Source organism: Ruditapes philippinarum, unplaced genomic scaffold (genome assembly GCF_026571515.1).
Source record: "Ruditapes philippinarum isolate M1 unplaced genomic scaffold, ASM2657151v2 ctg52_1_1_1_1, whole genome shotgun sequence".
NCBI lineage: Eukaryota > Metazoa > Mollusca > Bivalvia > Venerida > Veneridae > Ruditapes > Ruditapes philippinarum.
The window spans coordinates 139,413-161,431 of record NW_026858333.1 but is presented as its reverse complement, the minus strand read 5'-3'; the positions used below and the strand labels follow the sequence as shown (position 1 = coordinate 161,431).

At 35.0% G+C, this 22,019-nt stretch overlaps 1 protein-coding gene across 1 annotated transcript in view; it reads left to right on the top strand.

Moving 5' to 3' along the window:
* Window positions 1-13,175, top strand: part of LOC132752857 (uncharacterized) — a 41,350-nt gene extending 28,175 nt beyond the window's left edge. The window contains exons 6-8 of the mRNA XM_060743247.1: window positions 8,172-8,371; window positions 8,864-8,927; window positions 9,403-13,175. Coding sequence (XP_060599230.1) covers window positions 8,172-8,371; window positions 8,864-8,927; window positions 9,403-11,420 — 2,282 coding nt within the window. The 3' untranslated portion in view covers window positions 11,421-13,175. The remainder of the gene's footprint in view (window positions 1-8,171; window positions 8,372-8,863; window positions 8,928-9,402) is intronic.
* Window positions 13,176-22,019: the final 8,844 nt, after the last annotated feature.

The following is a 22,019-nucleotide window of genomic DNA, read 5'->3' as shown; positions in this document are numbered from 1 at the left end:
CAGTAGGTCAAAGGTCAAGGTCACAGCAAACCGTTGGTTAATTTCTCCTTTCCGGATGATAACTAGAGTTCCTTTAAACCTACAACCCTCAAACTTCATAGGATGATTGGTCTTATTGAGCAGATGATCCCTCTTGTTTATGGGGTCAGTAGGTCCAAAGGTTAAGGTCACAGTGACCATTGGTCATTTTCTCATTTCCGGATTTCTCCAGTTCCATTCCTGTTTCCATTCACAGTTATTCTCCAGCAGTGGGGGGAGACATGCGCTTTTTACAAAAGCATCCTCTAGTTATAGTATTGCCATTACTTAATTATGCCCCCATTTCGAAGAAAAAGGGGTATATTGCTTTGCACTTTGTCGGTCCGTCGGTCCGTCGGTCTGTCGGTCCGTCGGTCCGTAGACACAAATGGTTTCCGAGTGATAACTAAAGAACCCTTAGGCCTAGGAACTTCAAACTTGGTATGGTGATTGGTCATGACCAGTAGATGACCCCTATTGATTTCAGGGTCAAGGGGTCAAAGGTCAAGGTCACATTGACCTTGTAAGCAAAAAACCGGTTTCCGATCAATTACTAAAGAACCTTAAAAGGCTAGGAACTTCAAACTTGGTATGGTGATTGGGTCATGATCAGTAGATGACCCCCTAATTGATTTTGGGGTCAAGGGGTCAAAGGTCAAGGTCACATTGACCTTGTAAAGGAAAAAATGGTTTCCGATCAATTACTAAAGAACCTTAAGGCCTAGGAACTTCAAACTTGGTATGGTGATTGGTCATGATCAGTAGATGACCCCTATTGATTTTGGGGTCAAGGGGTCAAAGGTCAAGGTCACATTGACCTTGTAAGGAAAAACGGTTTCCGTCAATAACTAAAGAACCTTAAGGCCTAGGAACTTCAAACTTGGTATGGTGATTGGTCATGATCAGAAGATGACCCCTATTGATTTTGGGGTCAAGGGGTCAAAGGTCAAGGTCACATTGACCTTGTAAGGAAAAACGGTTTCCGATCAATAACTAAAGAACTTTAAGGCCTAGGAACTTCAAACTTGGTAATGGTGATTGGTCATGATCAGTAGATGACCCCTATTGATTTTGGGTCAAGGGGTCAAAGGTCAAGGTCACATTGACCTTGTATGCAAAAACGGTTTCCGATCAATAACTAAAGAACTTTTAGGCCTAGGAACTTCAAAACTTGGTATGGGATTGGTTCTGACCAGCAGATGAACCCCTATTGATTTTGGGGTTAAGGGGTCAAAGGTCAAGGTCACATTGACCTCTTGGGTAAAAACGGTTTCCGATCAATAACAAAAGAACCCCTTAGGCCTAGGGACTTCAAACTTGATTATGGTGATTGGTCATGATCAGTAGATGACCCTATTGATTTTGGGTTCAAGGGGTCAAAGGTCAAGGTCACATTGACCTCTTAGGTAAAAACGGTTTCCGATCAATAACTAAAGAACCCTTAGGCCTAGGAACTTCAAACTTGGTATGGTGATTGGTCATGACCAGCAGATGACCCCCATTGATATTGGGGTTAAGGGGTCAAAGGGCAAAGGTCACATTGACCTTGTAGGTAAAAATGCTTTCCAATCAATAACTTAAGAAACCCTTAGGCCTAAAAACTTCAAACTTGGTATGGTGATTGGTGGTGACCAGCAGATGACCTTTTGATTTTGGGGTCAAGGGGTCAAAGGTCAAGGTCACATTGACCTTGTAGGTAAAAACGGTTTCCGATCAATTAACTAAAAATGCTTAGGCCTAGGAACTTTTCAAACTTTGTATGATGATTGGTTGTGACCAGCAGATGACCCCTATTGAGTTTTGGGTCAATGGGTCAAAGGTCAAGGTCACATTGACCTTGTAAGTAAAAACGGTTTCTGATCAATAACTTAAGAACGCTTAGGCCTAGGAACTTCAAACTTGGCATGGTGATTTGTCATGAGCAGCAGATGACCCCTATTGGTTTTGGGGTCGAAGGTCAGGGTCACATTGACCTCGTATGTTAAAACGGTTTCCGATCAATAACTAAAGAACCCTTAGGCCTAGGAACTTCAAACTTGGTATGGTGATTGGTCATGACCAGCAGATGACCTATTGATTTTGGGGTGAAGTGGTCAAAGGGCAAGGTCACATTGACGTTGTAGGTAAAAACGGTTTCTGATCAATTAACTAAAAACGCTTAGGCCTAGGAACTTCAAACTTTGTATGATGATTGGTCGTGACCAGCAGATAACCCCTATTGAGTTTTGGGTCAAGGGGTCAAAGGTTAAGGTCATGACCAGTAGATTCTTGATAACCCTTATTAAATGTTTGATCACTGGGTCAGAAGTCATGCATAATAACCTTATCACATGACTAATTGTCTGCTGATAGGGGGCATACATGTTTTACAAACATATCTTGTTTTACAAAAGTCATAACAGAATTTTGTCATTTGTGGTTACAGTGGTGACAGACGTGGGAAACATTAGATCTACAGCACCCTCTTTTTGTTCTCCAATTTGTTTTTGTTCAATTAACAGTAAAACTGTGTGAGAAGAAAATCGTAATATTTATGTTTATGATCCCATGTTAAGACTTTCTCGTCAACAAATTGAATCAAGCTCTCGGTTTTTAGTCACTCGGTGTAATTAAGTACCGGCATAACTCAATTATTACTCTTAATTAAGACCCAGTATGATGATTTATTTCATACCGGTTAAATTCATACAGGAGCAATAATATTTCTAATTTTATCATTTTTTCCAAGCGAAGTTATCTGTGAAAAATTCAGCCATTCCCACTATGGCTCTTAATTAGGAAAGTATTGTATTTCCACCCTATTTATGCCGTAGGCTGTTATTAAATTGCTTTTATGGTATTACATAAATTCGTAATCAGCTTTTATAATATTTATGTCAGCTTAAAACTGTAATGAGAAAACATAATGTAAAATAATGTGTCAGATTTAATTTCAGCGTTAGTTGAAAATGTTCAAAATATCAAAGCTCGTTGTGGTTATTTTTTTATCGAGATAGGCATTCATTTCAATTTATAGTGAAAGTCATAAAGAAAGATAATGCATGAAATGTGTTTAAACCAAAGTCCTGTTCTTTCGGTTTAAACATTCCGGTTGTCTATATATATTGGTTGCCGGTACATTTCGGAGGCCCATATATTTAACACCTCCTGAAGACTATGACATGCAGTTGTTTTTATTTTGGCATAGGCAGTGTATATGGTTAAGGATACAACAGTTGCTTCATATCAGAGGCTACCCTTCTTCTCTGACATGATTGGTGTTATTCAACAATACATCAGCCTCCGTATTTAAGATCTTTTATGAAAGACCAATAGTCTTGTTAGTGATTCATCGTGGTATAAATCTGCGACCCCCAGAGCCCTGCTCTCTTAAAATGTTGTTTTTAACAGCAAATAGGTCTAACACTCTCAAGTATAGTTATATGAATGAATTTAACCATCAGCTTGCAAGTACTAAAAGTGATAAGCCTTTGTTACTAGTAGAGAGCCAGGCCAGCTTGCACTTATGTGCAGTCTGACCAGGCTCTATACTGTTGGTAGTTCAAGTTTTTTATTTTACTATCAAAATTCCTGAACCTTCATTACACAAAATAACCTTAGTAAGGGTTAATGAATTATTGTAACTTAGTCATGACAATATACCTCATTAAGCAAATGATATGTTTACTTTTTGTCTCCTCTCAAAACACATTTTCCCTGCGGATAAGACATAATGAATTCTGGCAGTTTGCTTTTTTGTTTCATAAATCGAATTACATATTCACCTCTTTATGGGTAAAAGTGTTTTAACCCTCTGTCTAATAGTATATGATGCTTAGTCTTACTTAGTGACAATGTCGATCCACTGTTAATGTTGAAATACTGCTTTAAACATTTGTTTTAATTTTTATAGACTCGATTATATTATGTGTTTAAAATTATAATTTGTCCAGTCAGATAACCTGGAGTGATTTTCTTTTAACAGATATGTAAATAAGATAATTAGATAATTATGTAAAATAGTCTTACACAGTCTTTGTATTTGACTGGTCTGGCTGTGGAAGTAGCTAACGTGTTTTGTAAGGGATTTCAATATCCCATAACTGAAATTCAGCATCCGATGGTTCATATAATTGAGCCCTGTCACGATAAAAAAAATACATAATGGGTTTGCGACCAGCATGGATCCAGACCAGCCCGCGCATCCGCGCAGTCTGATCAGGATCCATGCTGTTCGCTTACAAACACTATTACATGTAGAGAAACTGATAGCGAACAGCATGGATCCTGACCAGACTGACTGCGCGGATGCGCTGGCTGGTCTGGATCCATACTGGTCGCAAACCCATTATGTTGGTTTTGTCATGACACGGCTCATATGTAGTCTCTGGTTGACACTGTATACAATGTGATGGTGTTTTTTAATAGCACCCATTTGAAACATGTACAGGTCAATAAATTCCAGATAAAAGGGTCTTATAGTTCCCAGAGTAACCCATTGGCGCTTTAACCGTCCTTACCCTATTGGAATCAAACATTAATAGCAAAGTAAAGAAAAACAGAATCCCTAAAGAAAGCCCAACACAGCAAAATTGAAAATGCTGCAGGCTCGATACACTGAACATCTGTTTTTTGTCTCATCAAAAATAACTAAGGGCATTTTATTTGGAGGAAAAGAGAATTGAACTTGTGACCACTGGATTTGTAGTCTGAAAAAAGGTGGTCTAAATTTAAAATAGAATACAAGTGGCATATTTTAGATATCATTCAAAGAGTATGCAGGGCTTTTTTACTCTGCCATTAACCATTTGCTAAAATGTTCACAATGTGGCTATAGAAATTTTAATTTTAGCTATAGGATTTTTTACCCATGCTTTGCTATTTTGATAAAAATATTGTATGAAATCATTCAATCACACTGATTTGGGTAAAAGAAATTTTCAACTAGGGTAAACCCTGAGTATATGTTATGAAATAGAACAAATGTATATCTTACAAAATCAATAACCGTCAAAGTAAGGTGTACAATTTAATCAGCCTGTCAAATGTATCTTCTTTAAGGCTGTTTTTGGATATGGGAGTAATCATTTTGTGTAAAAGTATTGAATAATTTAACGGCTTGTATTTTGAGCTTCAAAATTTGGTTCGTAATAGCTTTCCAGTCTTGAGTCAAAAATATTTGTCTGTCTGTCAAGATTATAGAGCGATATTGTTTTTGAGGTTTTTTTAACAACAAAATGAATAAAAACTAAAAAGAGTGTTACTTTACATTATTGGGGGTATGGGGGGGGGGGGGGGAGAGAAAAAAATTCAACATTCCTGGAGACAATATAATACCCTTTGATCAAATATTTATGGGGACAGTATTAAGTCAACTGTATTCTGGAAATAAATTGGCGCTGTGATTTCTGAGATAATAAACTACTTTAAATTTTGAGAAAGATTGAAAACAGATAGTTCTATTGTATACAGTTAACACTCTGTTAACGCAAATGTTGTAACTGAAAATGATACTGTTTTGTAAATATCAGGATTGTTATTGTGAGATGGTGAGAAAAAATTGATTTGTTTTGTTTAGTGAGAAATTTCTTGAATGACACTTTTGTACGGAATCATGATGACTTGCAGTTTTGATATCAGGGTGACAAGTATACCAGTCTCGGCTATTTGGGTTGACCTCGCAAGTTGGCTCAACTATTGTTCAGTATACCTAGCAAGTTGGCTTAAATATAGTTTAGTTGACCTCGCAAGTTGGCCTAAATTTAGTTTAGTTGACTTCGCAAGTTGGCTTAAAGATTGTTTAGTTGACCTAGCAAGTTGCTCAAATTTTGTTTAGTTCACCTCGCAAGTTGGCTCAAATATAGTTTAGTTCACCTCGCAAGTTGGCTCAAATATAGTTTAGCAGACCTCTCAAGTTGGCTCAAATATAGTTCAGTGAACCTAGCAAGTTGGCTCAAATATAGTTAAGTAGCCCTTGCAAGTTGGCTAGTAAACAAGACTAGAAGAATCTTAAATAAATAAGATCAACCCCTATAATGCTTCATCCAATAACCTACATAGGTAACTGATTCTACCCATACACTGTTACTATTGCAGGCTGAGTTCAGTGCCATGAATTCTGACCATGATCTGTACTGCTCTATTATTTTTCAATCAATACATATTTTGAAGTTTTCCTAAAAAATGATGTATGGTTCTTTGTATATTCAAAGATCCACAAATCTGTTTAAGATATATAAGCATGGAAACCTTTTATTTTTATTTTTCTCTTCCTCTCTTTCTTTTATGCTAAAATTATCAAGTAAATCATTGGCTTTCTACTTTTCTCTTTGCTGAATTGAATTAACTGTTTTTAGCCCAACATTTTGTCTTTTCCGAGGATAGAAAATGATTTGGAATTTTTGCTGCCCTATCTAAATCAAATTTAACTACATAATGCATGTCTTTTAGGCAGAGATCAGGCCAATGTATTGATTAAGAAATAACATCGGCCTGAGAGGTGTATATCGGCTATTTAACACCGGTTGGAGTTTTGATGCGTAGGAATTGACCACGAAGGCCATAGGCCTGAGTGGTTAATTTTCTCGCATCAAAACGACAAAACCGGTGTTAAATAGCCGATATACACCTCTCAGGCCGATGTTATTTCGATTCTAACACGATAAATAAGGAAAATCACTCAAATGTTATTTTTCAAGCGGAAATAACTTCCGGTGCCGATTTTCGTCAAACGCTGTTCGATTTTCGTACCCTACTGTTGCGAAGATATAGAAATTATTAAACAAAAGAAATAATAAGAAGAAAACGTTATTTTATCAAGTTTTCAACAATAAATACTTACGTCGCATTGTGTTTACGTCAGTGCCCCATTTATCATTCTTGTCTGTATGAAATAACGTCAGCTTGTTTATGAATGAGTTGTTTACTTAGGATGACGTCATTACGCTGCTTATACGGATTGGCGCCATTTTGTCAAAATATTTATTAACTGATATGGATCTAATATGTGGCGTGAGTGTATGTGAGATATTATTTCGGTATTGTTGAAAAGAAAGCATTATACAAACTGAAAATATAAATAAAATGCTTTTTATTGTTGCTTTAAAATGCTTTGTAAACTATACAATCGAGGGTGAAAACATAACAGCGCATATACAAGTAGTCACCTTAACTGGTTTTTATTGGCAGTTTAACACCAGTTTTTTTCCTTCTTTGTCTATAGTGACAAAATCACGTGAGTGTTAGAATCTAGATTTTAGGTCTGGGTGCTAAAAAGTCTTATCTTAATATATATAAAATATAAAAAAAAAATAAAACAATTTTACAAAAAAGCCTTTATGACATAAATTATACATTAAGAATGATGACAAAAGTTTTGTTGCTGTATAAAAGCTTAAGTTTTAAAAATAATCAAGTGTTTGGATTAGTTGAAAAAGAGAGGGGTGAAACTCTTTTAATAATACTGTATACAAACCAGAATGGAAAAATATATACATGTACCAATATTGGATGTTTTTCCAATTAAGAAATTGATTTGTTTGACACAGTCAGTGTTCTGTTGTGTTTGATGAATCATAAAATAGAGATAAAATGGGGATAAAATAGAGAATTTGATCTCAGATGTACTTTCTATTGATACGTGGATGATAGTATGATTGTTCCAGTAAATTGGACTCTTTTTTTTTTCCTAGAAGTACATAAGACAGCTTGTCAAGACATAATTGTGATGGTCTTACCTCTGTATGACAAGGTGCTGCTTTTTCTGTATTAGTGCTTGGAAAAATCCAAAAATGGAATAAATTTTCAATTTTTTAAATTTAGCTCGACTTTTGATAAAAATAGGGATAGCTGTTATACTCATCTAGGTGTTGGCATGGGGGGGGGGGGGGAATTTGTATCGCCAAAACAGCTTTAGGAATAGGTAGAACTTTCACACACTTATTTGAGAACATTATAGGAGGTCACTGTCCAAGGTCCATAACTCTAACATGGATTTTAACACAAATTTGGTCCTTTCAGAACTTTTAGAAAATTCTACATTATCTAGGCTCTTGCTTTACATTCAAGCACTGGGAGTAGTCAAGCATGCTTGTTGTTTGATACCACATCAAATCGCATGAGAATAATAGCAAAATGTTTAACAGTTCTTTAATAGCAGGGATTTCTTTTTTCAGGTTATGAAGTGGCCTATGCAGACAATCTAAACCTGCCATTTAGAGACGGGGCATTTGACGGTGTGGTTTCAATTGGTGTAATACATCATTTCTGTTCAGTTGAGAGACGTATAAAAGCGCTCAGAGAGTTGGCACGTATTTTACAACCTGGTGGCAAACTGATGCTCTATGTATGGGCCTTTGAGCAGAAACGTAGAAAGGTATAATTACATTGTTTTATATTATGTTGTAAGTCATCTTGTTACTTAAAAAAGATAGTATTATGGCCATAGGGAAGACCAAAGGTGCCGATTTAGGCACAAGTGGGCACCTGAGTAGGACCACTAACCTGCAAGCTAACTGGATAGCCTATGCACATAAAATAGTCCAATTCCATTACCAGATTCAAACTCACAGAGGTGAGGGGCAAGGGATTTAAAGCAAGTGACCATAAACACTTGCCCATGGAGGCCCTTAATTGTTTTTAACCCATTGTACTCAAAAAAGGCTTTTCATTAACTCTATGTCAATCCGTTTGTCTAACTCAAACATCATCTTTGTTCCTTTGGTTATATATTATGTTAGTTTTTTTACCAATAAGGCGTCCATGGCACGCTGTGATTACTGTTGATGTTTGTTCATTTGTTTTATATCTTTTCAGTGAAAAATGGAGGAATATGAAAATGAAATTTATATCAATTTTATAATTGCAGTTTGATAGTCAGGATGTGTTGATACCCTGGAGGGGAAGCAGTAAAACAAGACCATCACGCACTGGTAATTTTTATTGATCATTGCTCTTTGAGTCCTGGCTTACTTTATAGACTGAAAGTTAATGAATACATTCTGATTATGAATTTGCCACGGTTGAACTTATTGTCACTTTTAGCAATTTCAGTACAAAGATTATACAATTAAGCATTGGGGGCGTAGGTTAACTTATCAGACTAATAATCTAAGGAGTGCTAACCACATGTGGTCACAGTTGCTGATATTAAAATTGTAAATCACTCTACCCTCCCTTGCACTCTCTTCAACAAATAAGCTGTTCACATTGGGAACTTTTTATTCCTTTATGTATTGATGTTAAGGTCAGTGGGTCCATGTGCCTGTTCATATCATGCATAAAGGGAGCACCGGAGGTTTTTTTCTTTACCTGTAAAGCTGGAAAGCCGCCATGTGACCTGACCATGTCAGTGTGACTTTAAACCTAAAAAAAATATTAATTAAGTATCATTTGATATGTTTGAAGGTTCCTCCTCATCATTTGGAATGTCTAGTACCAGCTCAGTCAGTGAAGATGAAACAGCAGTCCAGTCCAGTGACACCAGAGAACAGTCGAATGGTGAAAGTTCCCACCAAAAATTACGACGTCAGAGTTCACTTAGTGCAGATGATGTCACAGCATTACTAGAGCTCAATGAATTTAAACCCAATTACTATTCGCTAGACTTCAGCGGCAGTCCGAAACATTTAAAAAAAGAGGATAAAGATATGGAAGCAAACTTTGTTTGGAACAAAAAGTCTTTAAGAAAATGCCATAGCTCAGCGAAGTCAGATAAACTGATACGTGAGTGCAGGAAGTTAGAGGCTTCCCTAAGAGCAATGTCATCTGGAAGCTTAGATGCTTTGGAAGCTAAATGCAGGGACGAAAGATTTGGACTGGAAAGTAACAGTTTTGACAGTTATAATAAAATTGATGAAGAAAATAGTGTGAACGGCACTATAGACAACCTTTGCTCAAGTGAAACAGAAGTTATGAATGGCATTGTAGATGAAAAAGCATTGGGCGTTACACTAGACTGGAATGTAGGAGATCTTGAAACGGATGATTTCGAAGCAGAAATTCCGAATCCTTGTGCGATATATGAAACAGATTTTAAATGTGGTGGTGAAAGAATTGAAAGTGAAAGAATGGAAAAAGGTAGGGAAAAAAGAAACTGTGATAGCGCAAGTGGCAGGAAACATTTACGTTGCAAAGACGACAGCAAACTGCCAAAGCATTCAAATAGGACATATCATCCTAAAATCAATCCTTTTATGAAACAAGACTCACTAGACCCATACACATTCAATAATGTCATACGTAGAGCTAGTCAGGTTAAAGATAATATGGTAGCTGACTTTGATGTGATGAACGACATACATGATGTGATTGAAGAAGTGCATGTCGAATTTAAATTGCCAACCCAAACTAAAGGTGCTAAAAAATCTGAAAGATCTTTCTTTAATGCAGTAAAATCAAAACTGTTGGAAATATTCGATGACAAGAGTGACAGTAAAGATAAAATTGAAAAGAATGGACGGAAACAAAACGTAAATTTGGTCACAAATCATGTGAAAAGTCCTACTAGTCCATTATCTAAGGAACAGCTTGACCTTGCCTCAAGGTTAAACTTCAAGGTCAGGGAGTTTCCATTAAGTAGTTGTCCGGATGTGGTGCATGAGGAGAAAATTTCGCCTCGTGGAAATATTTTGTCAGACAGCGGAATTGATCTTGATAATGATAATTTAACATCAACAAGTGGAGCCAGGAACCACATGAAGGAAAACTGGGCAAATGAGACACAACTACTGGGAACCAGACATACAGTGTCTTTGGAGGGAAAATTGTTTACTGATACATGCAACGAAATTTCTTACAATAGATGCCATAGTGAAAGTGCACTTCTTAACGGGATATATGATGGTTACATAAAAATTGATGTAGGCAAATTATGCGAGAACGGGGACATAGGTTTGACAGATTTTCATGGTAGTGCCTTACGTTACAGTGAATCAAATCATGAACACATTGTCGGAATGAATGGTCAGGATTTTGAGGCTGACAGTCGCAGTTTGCCAGAGAATTGTGTAAATGGTTTACAGGAAAGATTGTCTGAAAAGTGCAAAATGGGTGAGATAAGGTTTGACAAGAGTGTAAATTCTAGTCAGGATAGGTTGATTGGAGGGAACCGTAAAGATTTAGTAGAGAATGGTTTGTTAGAAAAAGACTCAAATCTTTCCGGGCAAACTTGTAGAAGCGGGAAATCCAACAGCAAAGCTCATTGTGTTGGACAAAGATCGAGAAATGAAAGTGAGGCGAAAGAAGATGATGCCGTGTTTGAATTAGAGGGTGATGAAGAAATGTCAAACAAACTGTGTAGATATTATCATGTATTTCGGAAAGGTGAAATCGAGGCATTGATCTCAAAGTATATACCAGATTTACATATCGTTCAATGTTTTTATGACCATGCAAATTGGTGCATTATCACAGAGAAAATCTAGGGCATTCACAAGAAATCGGAGTTTATTTTAAAATCAATGACTTAATTCAGGTTCCATTTTGTTTTTATTTATTTTAGAAAATGCTTATGTGCAAGTGTGGAAAAGGTTTTTCATTTTTATTTTTTTATTAAATATACTTATTTTTTTCCAAAATTTTCTGTGATGTAAAATAATCAGGTATATGTTGATTAAAGAATGAAGTTTGAAAATAACAAACTTTATTTGGGGAAAAGATGTATCTTGATATATTTGGCCATCCAATCAGTTTTACACTTTAGTTTTTTCCCTATCGTTATATATTAAGTATATCAGCATTGAAATTTTAATGGCAGTTTAATGGCCTGAGATTTAAACTTAATTGTTTTTTTCCCTCAATGCCAATGTATACTTTTAAGCTTTTGAATATGTAATAACTGAAACTTCAGTGTTTTTTGGAGTCCATGGCAGATTGTTCTCACCATCATCTGTAGGATCGAATCTTGCCATGGACTTTCAATTCAGTCATGTAATAAATCTGACTAACAGAAAAATGATTTTCAGATACCCCCACCCTTACCTTATGCAAGAATTGACTCCTGAGGTTTCTCATCATCAGTAAAGCTGGAAAATTACAATTATGACCTGAACAGTGTGATGAAATAAAGGAAACTTTTTATGTTAAAAATAAAAATCTTATCCTAATGAATGTAAATGATGACCTTCTTTTCCTCATACCACCTAACTGCTTGATTATCCATGCCAAAACAAAATATTGGAACAATCACAATTTTGTTCAATACCACAAATTGTTCAGATACCACCTACTCAGTATTTATTAAATAGTTGAATTATAGCCAATAAATTGATCTATGGACACTGTTTTAATCAGTGTCAATTTTTGATCATGTTTTTGATCTTTTACCATGCCTACACAAACTGATTTGTTTTTTTAAAGTAATGGTGTCATATTTTGGCCAAGGCGGATATGATACTTTGAAAACCTAACAAACTTTCAACTTTGCAAAAAAAATTGTACTTTGCAAAACTCTGTCTCCATACATAGAAACAGGTTAGGTGACGATAATACATAAAATTATATCAACTGTTTCTACACTAAATATTTTGAATGGACTTGTCCATCTTTCAATATGGACTAAACCATTAATCATTTTTAGGGAAAATTAAAAATTTATGTATGGACTGAATAGTAAACAGGGCAGACCATGGTCAGATGTGCGAGGTGATTTTTGGTCTGCACTGAAGGCATTGGTAGAATCTGTTGGTCACCAGTAGGCTATAAATGTTAATTGATACTGTAAAATGGAAATAACTATAGAACTATTAGGAGATAGGTTGTCAAACTCTAATTTAGGGCTAGATGATCTATTTTTACATAACACCTCATTTTAGCATAACCAGGTGATAACTAGTGTAAAGCTGCACACATTTTCGTCTGGAAGTGGAAACGCTATTACATGCTAGGAAAGAATCTATCACAACAAATGGTAAATTCCACAATTTTGGTCTAAATTTGGAAGCTAGGAGTTTTTTATGGTAACAAAACCGTCTATGGAAAGAAGTGAAAATTGGTTCTGAGTTCAACTTTGATTTATTGGATATAATTTTTGTCATGGTAAGGGGTAATGAGAAATTTAAGGATTTTTTGAAGGAATCACAGAACATTATAGATGAACATTGTTTAACATTAGAAATTTTTAGCTTTAACATGATTGTCCTTATGGCAGTTAATATTAATGGAAGCAATTTCTTTGTTTGATATATATATATATATATATATATATCTTTATTTGTTTATAACTATGATAAATTGTCAAGTTACATGGTATTGCCAATTTTTTTCAACACTTTGGTATAGTATGTTTTTCAATTCAACTATAAACCATTGTTGTGACTTTAATTATCCCCCGCCGATGGAATCGGGAGGGGGATATAGTTTTGGCGTTGTCCGTCAGTCCGTCCGTCCATCCGTCCGTCCGAATTTCGTTTCCGGAGTAGTTCTCTGCATATACTGGCTGGAATTCAACAAAACTTTATGGGAATCATCAATATCAAGAGGAGATGCGCATATCGTCGGCTTGTTCCGGTCCGACCCTTTAACTCAGAGTTATGGCCCTTGATTAGTTATGTAGTATGCATATAGAGTAAAAATCGTTTCCGGAGTAGTTCTCTGCAACTACTGGCTGGAATGCAACGAAACTTTATGGGAATCATCAATACCAAGAGGAGATGCGCATATCGTCGGCTTGTTCCGGTCAGACTCATTAACTCAGAGTTATGGCCCTTGATTAGTTATGCAATATGCATATGGAGTAAAAATCGTTTCCAGTGTAGTTCTCTGCAACTACTGGCTGGAATTCAACAAAACTTTATGGGAATCATCAATATCAAGAGGACATGCGCATATCGTCGGCTTGTTCTGGTCAGACCCTTTAACTCAGAGTTATGGCCCTTGATTAGTTATGTAGTATGCATATATAGAGTAAAAATCGTTTCCGCACTACTTCTCTGCAAGTATTGGCTGGAATTCAACGAAACTTTATGGGAACCTTCAATACCAAGAGGAGATGCGCATATCGTCGGCTTGTTCCGGTCAGACACTTTAACTCAGAGTTATGGCCCTTGATTAGTTATGCAGTATCCATATAGAAAAATACTTGTTTCCTCGCTACTTCTCTGCTACTACTGGCTGGAATTCAATGAAACTTTATTGGATACTAAGAGGAGATATGCATATAGTCGCCTTGTTCCAGTCAGATACTTATAACTCAGATTTATGGCCCTTGATTAGTTATGTAGTATGCATACATCTCATTGGCATTTCCAGATTTTACTATTTAACACAAAGTTATGGCTCTGTTATTGCCCTGAATATTTATCAAGTTCAAAGAATATTACTGTTTATGCCATGATTAATATATAAATAAAGCCTTATGTCTTCAGTTGTTGTGTTAATAATAACCATTACTCGGCGGGGGATATAAATTCAATGAATTTGCTTGTTTTGTGTTGAAGTTAGTCAAGATTGTTCAATAGTTCTGTTTTATGTTGAAAGAAGTAACAGAATTGCAGAGGATGATTTTAATTTGTATGTCTTGTATATTTTTTTAACAATAGTAATAATGTACTGTAGTTATGTGCATGTAGTTATACGGTATATATTAGGATGTACATGAAGTGATGTAGTGTTTAAGAAATAGAGTTGTGTAGATTTTTTATCCAAGTTTTAGCTATCCATATACAGGGCTTTGCCTAGCCTTGTACTTAGATATTCATTTCTCTGCTCAGCCCTTGACAGTGTACATTGTAAATAGTTGCTAATGCCAAAAAATGTTATTTTACAATTAAAGGGAGACAACTATTTATTATATATAATTACTTTTTTGGACACCCAAAAATCATTCCAAATATGTGCCAGTGTGGTGATATATCATATTTATAATGAATATACATTCCATTTGAATGATAAAAGGTAATTCCATTTATATTTTGATCATTAAAAAGATAATTCTTTAGTTGTGAGCCTCTTAAAGAAATTTAGTAAAAGGGAGACAATACTTGTTCAACTGATGCCTATGTTGGCAAGAGTGCATGTTCTTTTAATATTGATCATTGAAGCCAAAGATAAAAGATCAAAATATATTTCATCATGTTATACATATTATACTTTGATATACTTATACATGCATCTCCTGAACATTCCTGTCAATAATTTATATTATACATGCATACATGCATGATAAGGTAATTTGAAATTCTACTGAAAGTTTTTTTTGGTTAGAATTAGCCACTGTAAAAATGTTTAATATAAATAGCAAGACATTGTTTCTATATGTTTTGATGATTTGAACTATCAGCATTATAAGTTGAAACCATTTTGAGATTGATTTTTTTTTTTTAACATAATTTTTTGTTGTTGGGGGATTTAGGGTTTTCTTTGGATTTTTAACCAGGTTTTCCGAAGGAAAAAACTGGTTATTAGATTGACGTATGTCAGCGGGCGGGCTGGCGGGCGTAAACAATTTCTTCTGTGCGCAACTCCTCCTACATTTCTCAATGGATTTTGACCAAACTTTCACAGAACATTTGTCATCAAATACCCTGGTGCATATTGTGGGGGTTTTGTGATTGGATAATATTTGACCTAATAATGGCCCTTTTTTCCTTATATAGAATATATAGTGAACAATTTCTTCTGTGCGCAATTCCTCCTACATTATTCATGATTTACATTGCACATAGTTACATTGTTTGTTACCGCCTCTGTGGTCGAGAGGTTAGAGTCCAGTTACCTCTTTGGCGTGGGTTTGATCTCCAGGAGATGCTTTGGTAGTTTAGCATGGAGGAAGGTTCTCTAGTACTGGTAACTCTCCAGGAACGATAGTTAGGAAACTACCCGCCTATATGACTGAAATACTGTTGGGAAAAGGCGTAAAATGAAACAAACTAACAAAACATTGTTTGTTGCTTGTATTTGTATTTCAACTACAACATATTTATCTACAATGGTGATAATTGAAAACCTGGTTTCGTGGCATTGCCATGTTTCTTGTTTTTATTGTAATCATGAATTTATTTATTTTTTTTTATAATAACTATTTTTGCACTAAAATACTCATAAATATGACACAAACAGTGCTGACATTTTTACCTTATGCACTTATGATTGTTTGCTCACCCAATAAATTCCTCCGCCTCACCAGAAATACTTTTTTATCCACCGTATCAATCTTATGAAATATTTTATCCCATTTTTAGCTCAACTATTTGAAAAATAGGAAAGCTAGTATACTCACCAAGGCCTTGGCATGCAAGTTAGTATCTCCGAAACTATTTAAGAGAATGTGTTGAAACTTTACAAACTTATTTGAGATGTATGATAGGATTGTCCAAGGTCCATAACTCTAATTTGGATTTTGACAGAATTACTGCCCTTTATGAACTTTAAAAATTCTACATTATCCGGGCTGTTTCTGAGAATAGTGAAGCACGCTGTGGTACCGACAGCTTTTGTTCATTTGGTTAGATTAGTGACCATGTATGCCAAATTGAAGATAATGAATCCAAGATTTATCTGTCAATGATTTGATTTTTTCTCTTTACTAGAATAACTAATCTTTTTTAGCTTCTGAGACTTGCAATTGTATAGAATCTCTTTAGATTTTCATTTATAACATATAGAATGTATATTATTTTGTGCATTTCACTTTGCTTTGGAACCTGTGGTTCTCCATTATCATTTCTTTTTTTAAACTAAGTTTAGATAACTTAACAAATTTAGTGCAATTTTTATAGCTTTGTGCAATTTCACATATTAATATGTGTTATTTAATTTGAGATAACATTTTTCTTTGTATTCTCTTTCAGAATTTGTTCTTTATTTAGATTTATTTATTCTTGTACAGCTTTTGCCAAATAATCTAGTCTTATTTATGATATTTTTTGTCTTTCAAAACAATCCTTACCCTCCTCATTTTCTATAATGGACTCATCTTGCTTTGATTTGGGAACAGTCCACTGATTATGTGAGGGGTTTTAATAATTTCGTTTGATAAAATGATTTTTCCAATCGCTCATTATTCTTACTTTTGTCTCAAACCTATATTTATATGATATTATTATTATTTATTTATTAATTTTTAGCTATTTTCTTTTGGAAGATAATCTCAAGCTATTATAATTACTGCATCATCATTGTCGTCATGGTGTGAAATCTTGAATGTAGCTCATTATTAAAACAGTGTTAAAGTTATCAACACATGGAAAATTTGCTTATCATGACAAGCTGGAGTTGTTAGACAAGGGATTCTGAAATCAACATTTTTGAAGTTATGCCTTTTTTTGTCACAATTTGTTATTGATAGTTGATGCCCTTAACAGACTAGCGTTAACACCACATGCAGTGCTGTTGTTTATTTTTGAAACATATTGAGAATTATAAAATGATATTCACTTTGACACAGTTCACATGATTTAAAATCACTGCTGTAATGGAAAGTAATAATTAAGCCTTTGCCACCAGTATACAGCTAGGCCAGCTTGAACTTCTATGCGGTATGACCAGGATCTATATAGCTTAATTTGAGTATTTCGATATTGAAATCCCTCAAACATTTAATGGACAGTACGGAACTCAAAGTAGGGCAAATTGATTACACAAATGTACAAGGTTAGGGTTTAAATTTTCTTTGATATCATTTTGGAAATTTAATTTGATTTCAAATAGCACACCTAATTCATTATACATTATAGGTAAAGGGGTAAAAATTTTGGTCATTGAAATAAAAAATTAACTTATATGAAAACGTATAAAATGTCTAATTTCGAATATGGATTATGGTAATTTATAAAATAATATATTTTAATACATTCATTTCAAAAATATTTTTTTTATCTTAGCTTTCTCATCTTATGGCAGGCATCTTATTTTTGTCTACCTTTTTGTATAACTTAAATTGATATTTAGGTATTAGATGCTATCTGATTAAACTCATCATAACCTGTTGTCTCGGACAATAACCTGTGCATACAGCTTGGGTACCAGACCTGAGACAGGCACCAAGTACCAACACATCTTGACTGGTACCAGGTTTTTGACAGTCATTTAGTATTTGTTATTTCTCAGAACATTGGATACATTTGAAATATTAAAATTTAAGCATACAACATTTTAGCAGCATGCAAAGATTATATTAAGGCTGTGATGTAGAATCTACTTCTGTCAGGTCAGAAACTATGAAAAAATGTATAACTATCCATATTTTTGTGCTCCAGTGCTATGAAACTTTGAAATTCTTTACATAATTTTTATTAACCAGGTTTTCCGAAGGAAAAAACTGGTTATTAGATTGAGGTATGTCGGTGGGCGGGCAGGCGGGCTGGTGGACGGGCGGGCGTAAACAATTTCTTCTGTGCGCAACTCCTCATACATTTCTCAACAGATTTTGACCAAACTTTCACAGAAGCTTTGTAATCAAGTGCCCTGGCGCATATTGTCGGGGTTTTGTGATTGGATAATATTTGACCTAATTATGGCCCTTTGTTTTTTTTCCTTATATAGAATATATAGTAAACATTTTCTTCTGAGTGCAATTCCTCCTACATTTCTCAACGGATTTTGACCAAACTCTCACAGAAGCTTTGTCATTAAGTGCCCAGGCACTTATTGTCTGGGTTTTGTGATTGGATAGTATTTGACCTAATTATGGCCCTTTGTTTTTTTTCCTTACATAGGATATATAGTGAACAATTTCTTGTGTGCTCAACTTCTCCTACATTTCTCAAAGGATTTTGTTCAAACTTTCACAGAAGCTTTGTCATCAAGTGTCCTGATGTATATTATTAGGGTTTTGTGATTGGATAACATTTGATTTAATTATGGCCCTTTGTTTTTTTTCCTTACATAGGATATATAGTGAACAATTTCTTCTGTGCGCAACTTCTCCTACATTTCTCAAAGGATTTTGTTCAAACTTTCACAGAAGCTGTGCCATCAAGTGTCCTGATGTATAATGTAAGGGTTTTGTGATTGGATAATTTTTGACCTAATTATGGCCCTTTGTTTTCTTTAAACAGAATATATAGTGAACAATTTCTTCTGTGCGCAACTCCTCCTACATTTCTCATGGGATTTTGTTCAAGCTTTTACAGAAGCTTTGTCTTCAAGTGCCCTGATGCATATTGTCAGGGTTTTGTGATTGGATAAATTTTGACCTAATTATGGCCCTTTGTTTTTTCCATAAAATTTAATTATTAGTGTAATATATCCTTTTAATCACAACAAACTTTATTTAGTTATAAAACAGAAACTCTCTAGGTTGTTGCATGCCTGTCAGCTCATCTGCCTGCTTTTGGGTCCTGTAGTGTCAAGGTCATTGTTGCTTAAAATAGAAAATCTGTTTCCAGTCAGGTCACTGTTACTGAAAATAGAAAATATGTTTCCGGTCAATAACTATTTTGGAATAAGATCTTTTTATAAAATTTGATGTAAAGCAAGTTTTTATAAAAACCTCACTTGTGATGGCTTTTTGGCCCCCATAGGGTCAAGATTACAGTTACTAAAAATAGAAAATTCCTTATTAATGATTTACATTGCACATAGTTACATTGTTTGTTGCTTGTATTTGTATTTCAACTACAACATATTTATCTACAATGGTGATAATTGAAAACCTGGTTTCATGGCATTGCCATGTTTCTTGTCTTTATTTAGAAGATTTAAGTGCAAGTCATGGGGTGTCAGTCATGAGGTGTGCCCCTTTTTGAAATTTTATGATTAAATTATTATTATTTATGATCTGTAGGCATTTAGAATTTGCAAAGTTGATGTATGTATATTACATACTTGCGCTCTCATTTAATATTTGTATTTATGTTTTCTATGTTAAGAAAATCACTAACAATTTAATAATTGAATACATTGTAACCTCTGCAGAGTGGCCCTCTGAGGAGTAATAAACTCTACAACAACAGTATTGATTTTCAAAGGGTAAATTTAACCTCCGTAGAGCAATCACCTCAGTACAATCACAACAGTTTTAAATTTCCACAAGTTAAGACTACCACTCTAGAGCAAATACTCTGCTGAGGTGGTACTGAATATTTACCATACAAGAAGATGACCCCAAATTTTCAATATGTAAAGTTTATAATTAGATTTATATGTGATAAATATACATGTATACAATATTGCCAAAACACATACAGTTAAACCTGTTTTAAAGACCACACCCGACTAAAGACCACCCTGTAAATAAAGGTCACTCTTTTATATCCAGTCATTGATTAAATAGAGTAGAGTTTACCCTTAAAAAAGACTACTTGTCTATAAAGACCTCATTTGAGACCCGTCATGACAAAACCAACATAGTGGGTTTGCGACCAGCATGGATCCAGACCAGCCTGCACATCCGCGCAGTCTGATCAGGATCCATGCTATTCGCTTACCAATCCATTACAAGTAGAGAAACTTATAGCGAACAGCATGGATCCTGATCAGACTGCGCGGCGGATGCGCTGGCTGGTCTGGATCCATGCTGGTCGCAAACACATTATGTTGGTTTTGTCGTGACGCGGCTCATTTGGTCTCACATTTAGGTGGCCTTTAATCACAGGTTTGACTGTAGTAGCTTAGTTTACAAGGACAGTAGAATTATTGTAAAGTAAAGTGTAGTTATGTAGTCATGTAGTTGCTATTGGTCCCATAGATTAGTCTCAGGATTACGTCATTGATGTATTGTTCTGTGTTATAAAATTTGTGATACTTGAATAAAATGATAAACCTAATACATGTATATTGTTGCTTTTATGATTAAAAATATCGCTGTTACATAAAAATTGTTGCTTGGCAACAAATAATTACTGTAGTGTCATAAAATGTCTTGCAGAGACTGTGATTAAAGCAATTTTATAAAGGATGGCAAAATATAGTGGTTAATTGCTGGTATATTATATTAGGAGATGAAAGAAGGATTTCCTCAATAACATTCAATTATTTCATGTATATGATTTTAAGTACAACGCACATGTTCATGATGTATAATTATAGAGAACTTGAATGTCGTCCAATCAAATGACTTAAATCCGGAAACACAGAATCATAAAAGTTTCAAACCACTTGTTCCTCATCTCTGTGGGTATAAATCCCGTCAGGGACTTTGAAATTTTTCATATGTGGAATTTATCCAGCTGGCTTACGGAACGTCAGTGATTTTACTGAGGTGCTCAGTTTTTCTGAAATAATGCGCAGTGTGGCACATCAGGAGGTCTTCAGGCATCAGTTTAGCTGGAAAGTCGCCATATGACTAGTTTAGTGCCGGTGTGATTTGAACCCCACAGATCACGCCGCCAGGGACGTAGGATTTTTAATGATTTAAATTGATAGACGCATTTTTTGCGAGTATACATTTAAGGCAACAATTTAGTTGTTTATTTATACATGCATATGAAAGCTCTCATGGACGAATGGTTACATTTGCTACTTAAAATCACTTGCCAGTCACGTCTGATGGTTTCATGTCGCCATGTTGATGTGAGGAGCGCATATCCAGCTAACTTAGGGTAGGTAAGTGTATTGAATTGAAAACTCGGGCCTTAAATGAACTCCACTGAGGTCGAAAGGGCCATAAACTTAAAATTTTATCTCTTACATGAATCAAGTTAAGCTTTTAAAATGGAAAAATCTGCATGGGATAATGAAAAAATATGCTCAAAAATAAATTGAAAATCGGTATTTTGTGCGATTCTTAACTGAAAAAGCGTTGCAACGCTTGTCACTTTGGGTTATTTTGCACACTAAAAATGGTGATTCTGGAAAACAAAGTGGTGGAATTATCTGAAAATTTGGACAAAAGTTATTAGTGTAGACAAGTATCGAGTGGTACACATGTAAATATTTCCAGTCCCGTGATGTCAAAAAACCTCAATGGAGTCCCTTCAAATAATGCACAGAGGGGAACATGCGATATTTCTTTACTAGTACAGCTGGAAAGTCGCTATGTGATGTTCAAATTATTTTTTTTTAAATAAATATGATCAATGAAAGGAGCGAAATAATTTGATAGTCCCTTTTTCGACTCAGAAATTCTTGGTTAAGTTTTTGCG